Raw genomic sequence first — 6,036 nt, 5'->3', positions numbered from 1 at the left:
AGCTCGACACCCTCATCCACCCCAACCCTACCGTGTTACCACAGAAGATATCGATCGAAAACATCAGTCTTGTTAGGGGATTTTTGTGTAGGATCTTTGTGAGTACCACGGAAGGATGGACAAGGCTGGTGTTTTGTATTAGTTTGCAAGTAATAAGATTGAAGGAGACGTTTTATTAGATCAAAGAGCTGGAACTACAATAGATTGGTGTATGAACCCTAGTTCTAGCCGCCTAGCTCTAATCTCTAAGTTTTGAAGTGTCAATCCCTTGTTCTAGGTTTTAGGCTCCCCTTATATAGTTAGTTGTCTTGAGGTCGGCCTGAGTTGGTTTGAGTAGGTTAAACTCTTTCATATTTCGGAAATGTGGAAGGTTCTCCATATCGAAAGTTTTCCTTTTCCCGGAAGAAGGGGGTGGTCCCTGGGACCGGACCCGGAGTACTTCCTAGCAAGGACCCGGGGCGTCTCTTAGCGGGGACCCAGAGGCCAGTATCCTGCCGGGGGTCTAGAGGAATTCAGTACCTGAGTATTTTTCCCCAACAGTTTGCCCCTTATTTCTCGATTTCGTCCTCGAACTCGGGGAATAACATGTGCACTCAAGTCAACCGGAGTTTCTCATTCTCAGCAGATTTCCCTTAGGCAGGACATCGCTCCAGTAATCCTACTATCCCGGGTTCCTCTCAGGCCGGAGCCATACTCTGAACTCGAGGGAGGATCGGTTCCTTATAGTAGACCGGGGCCTGGCGCTATCCTCTTGAACTGCTGATTTCTTGTTGAAGATGACGAAGCTCGGAGCTTTTAGCGGTGACTTGGAGATGATGGAGCCTGGAGCTCTGATGATTTTTGAAGAGGAGACCTGAGTATTTGAGCGTGACGCATAGAGGCAGATCTGGAGGCTGGTATGAGTTTTGTTGAAGGTTTCAGACGCTTTGAAGGATACTTAAGTCGACTCTTTTTTTAAGGGGTACATATCCGTTTTATCTTTCTGCAAAATTTCCCTTTTTAGTGAGGATTTCCCTTTCTCCTGCAAGAACCGAGTTTTCTTTTTTAATGATGGTCGTTTATACCAAGGATTCTCTGGGATATTTGGAAACATCCTTGTTTCCTTTTCCGGCTCAATGAGGAGGGGTGATCCGGGTGTATATAGGGCTCACGATATCTCCTAATCGGCCTCAATCCAACTCCAGTGCTGATTTCCGGACGAGAAAGATGAATCCCGAACTGCTTGCGTTTCCGTCTTCACTCGTGGGTGGCCGTTCAAGGCCACGTCGTCTTTTCACCGATCCTTTCTCATCTCCTATTCCTTCTTGGGGAGATGTTACAGAAGCTGATAGTAAAGCGGTCCCGATGGCACCCCTGAGATAGTGTCGCTCCGGTTTCTTTGATGATGGTCCCCGTTCCGAGATCCGAGAGGGAGATCTTGCTGATATTCAGAGGAAGTATGCGATTCATCCTTTAGTGGGGATGAGGAGCCCATCCGAGTTCGAACTTGCTCCAGATGGAGGAGCAAGTGAGGTGGCTATCTATGAAGCGTATCTGGAGGCGGGCTTCCGGGGAGGTATCCCTTTCCTTATAGGTGAAGTATCCTTTTTCTTCGGTTTCTGTCCTTCTCAACTTACTTCCCTAACCTGGAGGACTTTAATGGCTATCCAAGTACTCTGGGAACTTCATGGATTTTCCGTCGGGGTACATGAGATTATATACTCCTACTACTTCCCCTCTAGTGAACAAAGCAGGGTTCTATCATTTCCAATCCCTTGATGGCACTCCTTTAGTTGAGGAACCTTCAAGGGGTATTCGGGGAATTATCCCTTCGGGGATGGTTGGAACAACCGGTATGCATTCGTGAAGATCCAGGAGCCCTTCGGATATCCTACGTCCTGGCGTACCGTCGGTAAGCTCTTCTCTTTTATTCAAGCCTTGAGTTTATCGTCCCTTTGGGACCTCGTTCTTAGTGATGCTTGGTTTTTTGCCATCAGATGTATCTCGTCCGGTTTCCTTTGCTGGAGAAGCAGTAGCGAAGCTTATAATGGGAGTTCCCCTGCGATTCTGATGGGTGACTTTTCTGGTAAGCAAGGAGGCCTTGCATCACAGCCGTATTTGGGGTAAGCCCTCCCCTTTTAGTTTTCACATGATAGGACTCCATCTTCTTTTTTCTTACGTTGCTTTCTCACGGGGAACGTGGTGAGGCTCTGGGTGTCCGCCATCTATGATGAGCACCAGAAGGCTAAAACACGGAAAATGTGTCCTTTTTATACCCCTCCGCCAAGATTGGCGAGGGCTACTTCATCGGTTAATGGTTTATCTTCCACCTCTTAATCGGGTGCTAAAGCCGTATCTAATCATGATGCATTGGTGGATGCTCACTGGAGGTTGATTGGCGAGGTGTTCTTTCTCCGTAGCCAGGTGCAGGACGTGATGGCTCGCCGGGATCTGTTGGTTCAGCAGGTGAGGGCATCGGCCAGATGAGAGCTCATGAAGGAATGGCTGGAGAAGTGGGTGGAGCACTGGGATCCTGAAGAAGAGTATCGCCGACATCTGTTCCTGTCCGGGGGGATCGACCAACAGTGGGGGAGTTTTTCCCGGGTCGCCACCCCGAAATCTGTTGTGGGCTCACTATTCTCGGAGGACCCTTCTTTCCGAATGATTTTCCCTTTGTTTTTCTTTTTGAAACTCTGGCTTTTGTCGAATCTCTTTGTTCGAATAATGTCTCTTTGTAGCCCCTTTTGATTTTTTTGCAATAACGGCTCTTCGTTATGTTTTTTATGCACCCTTTCCTATTCCTTTGCATGCTCTGACTGTAGTACTTCGAATCTTTAAGAGGACCCTCCCCGCTTGTTTCTTGGTTGAGGTGAGACTCGTAGGATATGATCGCTCCTTGTCCTCTTTGTAGATTAGGTAATGGGATCCTGGGAGTGGATCGAACTTAGGTCTTGCGTTAGGAAATGTTGCGAAGATCCCGAAGTCGTTTTCAGAACCCGAGGTTGTTTTCTGAATGTTGGGGGTTGCCCCAGACCTGGAGATTATGTAAGGACCAGAAGGTCGTCAGGGAACCCGGAGGATACGTAAGGGCCCAGAGGTCATCTGGGAACCCGGAGGTTCTTCTTGATCCTGAGATCACGTTTGGGGACCCGGAGGTCGTAGGGGAACCCGGAGGTTCTCCTTTAGATCCTGAGATCATATTTGGAACCCGGAGGTTCTATGGGAACCCGGAGGTTCTTGAAATCGTAATTGGACCCTGAGGTCATGTAAGAACCTAGGGGATTTCCCTTAGATCATGAGATCATCTCGGGGCCCTGAGGTTGTATTTGTACCTTGAGGTCATGTGGGAACCCAGAGTTTTTCCCTTTGGATCTCAAGATCGTGTTGGATCCTGGAGGTTTTAGATCATGGAATTTTTTTTGGAACCCAGAGGTCACTCTTTAGACCTGAGGCCATACATGAACCCATAGGTTCTTCCTTAGATCTTGAGATCTTGCTTGGAACCCGGAGGCTATATGGGAACCCGAAGGTTCTTCCTTAGATTTTATACACAGGACCCGAGATCGTATGGGGAATCATAGGTTTCCTCTTTAGATCTCGGGATTGTATATGGACCCGGAGTTCCCTTGGGAACCCAAAATATTTGGCTTTGCAGGGACCGTACTTCGCCTTCCTAGGCAAGACTACTACCGGTACCTGTTCGGATCTCGCATTCTGCCGCTCGGAAGCTGCCAACTATCAAGTTCATATGCTGCATTCTACTTTTGCAGGAAGTCACTATTCGACTTAGGGGGTGCTGGTATGGGTGTAGTGACCCAAGTGTCGGACTTTGCTGCTTTCCACGTCTAGATAAGTAGATATTATGAGGTGCTCCCGGACTTTTGCACTTTTGCTCCCTGTATTTCACAGTACTTTTGCAAGTATACCAAGTGTTCCCTGTATTGTATAGCACGTAGCGTTTTAATACATGTACTTTCACATGTGGTACTCTAGGGACCCTGATCTGCCCTAGGCTGCACCGGGGCTTTAGGTAGTTTTGACCGCATACTCAAGCTTGCGCAGACACATACCTGCTTTATGTCTCATACCAATTTTTTTTTTCTTTGGACGTGCCACTGTGGACGTGCAACTTTTTGATAAGGGTTGGCCAGGATCAGAGGTCTCTGGAAACCTGATCCAGCTCGTATGCCCTTTTAAGTATAATGATTTTCCTACTACCCTTATAGTCGGAACTATTTTTATTATAAGCTTTGTCCGAATACGTTTAGCATACATAGGAGTAGGAAATCATAATGTATATAGTAAGATATTAGAAATCGTGGTCCGGAGACCGTATTAAAAATGATAGGCTTTGAGGTGCAGGGCATTCCAGCAGTTGGATTGTATTTTACCTTTGCTATCTTGTAGCCTGTAGGTTCCTGCTCCCCGCACCTCGATTACCTTATAGGGTCTATCCCACCCGTTGGCGAGTTTCCCTGTCGCTTTCTCTACTCGCCGTAGAACCCAATCCTCTTGCCAGAAGGTCCTAGTTCTTACTTTCTTGTTGTAGGTCCTTGCGACGTCTTGCTGGTTGGACCAGTTTCTTAGTCGAGCAGCCTCTCTCTTTTCGTCGAGTATGTCGAGGCTCAACGTCATCAGTTCATCATTTTCTTCTTGAGAGGCAGACCCTGAGACCGTTTTTCTCACGTGCATCTCTGTGGGTATTATGGCCTCAGAGCCGTAGACTAGCGAGTAAGGAGTTTCATGTGTCGCTGTCTTGGGAGTGGTCCGGTAGGCCCAGAGGACTCCGTGCAGTTCTTCTGCCCATTTCTTGTGAGAACCCTCCAGTCGGTTTTTAAGCATGTTGACCACGCTCTTGTTCGTAGATTCAGCTTGTCTGTTAGACTGGGGTGCCGTGGTGTGGCAAAGGTAAGCTTTATGCCCCAGCCCTTGCAGAACTCCTTGAAGTTGTGGCTTGTGAACTAGGTTCCGTTGTCGGTGACGATCTCTTGGGGGACCCCGAAGCGAGTGATTTCGTTCATCCACAGTAATTTGCGGATCTGAAGGTCTGTTATCTGGCTGAGTGCTTCTGTTTCGACCCATTTTTAGAAGTAGTCAGTAACTACCAGGAGGAAGACCTTCTGCCCCAGCGTAATAGGGAATTTCCCTACTATAACCATGCCACACTTTCTGAAGGGCCACAGTGAGCTTATGGATTTGAGGTTTTCCAGAGGGAGTTTGTAAACCGGAGCGTGCCTCTGACACTGATCGTAGTGTCTAGCTTGTTTGTTGGCGTCTGCAGCCATCATCGGCCAATAGTAGCCTGCCCTTCTGGCCCTGAGCACCAGGCTCCTGCTGCTAGAGTGGGATCCACAATCTCCTTCATGTAGTTCTACAAGGACTCTAGCGGCTTCTTGAGGCATGACACATCTCAAATATGGGCCGGAGAAGGATCTCCGGTAGAGCTTCTCCTGGGAGATGCAATACCCTGCGGCTTGCTTCTTGATCTTTCTGGCCTCCTTGCGGCCTTCCGGGAGAATGTCATTCTCTATGTCATCTAGGTTTCGTCCTCTTCGATAGCGGAGATATCTTCGGATTGTGGTTCCTCCAGGGTGGCTGGCCATTGAAGCACAAGCAAGGGGATGCTCATCTGGCTGTTCGTTTCGAGGGCGGACCCTAGATTAGCCATGGCATCGGCTTGCGAGTTCTGCTCCCTGAGGATTTGTGTGAGCTTGTAACTTTTGAATTTCTTGATGACTCGCCGGGCGACCGCCAGGTACTGGATCATGATATCGTCCTTTCCTTGTTATTCTCCATGCACCTGGTTGATTATCAGCTGGGAGTCGCTGAAGACCTGGATGTTTCCTGCCCTCATTTTATGGGCGAGTGTTAGCCCTGCGATTAAGGCCTCGTACTCGCTCTCATTGTTGGTTGCTTTGAAGTTGCACCTCACGGACCTTGAGGCCGTATTCCCTATTGGCGAGGTAAGCATTATTCCTGCCCCGGCTCCTCTGACGTAGCTAGATCCATCTACATGCAGGACCCATTATCCCTCTTCCTTTGTTTCGCTTCGGAGGC

At 48.5% G+C, this 6,036-nt stretch overlaps 1 protein-coding gene across 1 annotated transcript; it reads right to left on the bottom strand.

Annotated features, from left to right (window-relative positions):
- Positions 1 to 5,063: 5,063 nt before the first annotated feature.
- On the bottom strand, positions 5,064 to 5,582 carry LOC106302529. The gene has a single exon (XM_013739020.1). It carries the CDS (start codon positions 5,580 to 5,582, stop codon positions 5,064 to 5,066), a length of 519 nt encoding a protein of 172 aa, XP_013594474.1.
- Between the last annotated feature and the right edge of the window lie 454 nt (positions 5,583 to 6,036).

The sequence above is a fragment of the Brassica oleracea genome, chromosome C7 (genome assembly GCF_000695525.1).
Source record: "Brassica oleracea var. oleracea cultivar TO1000 chromosome C7, BOL, whole genome shotgun sequence".
Taxonomy (NCBI): Eukaryota; Viridiplantae; Streptophyta; class Magnoliopsida; order Brassicales; family Brassicaceae; genus Brassica; species Brassica oleracea.
This window is presented reverse-complemented; position numbering and strand designations above follow the sequence as displayed.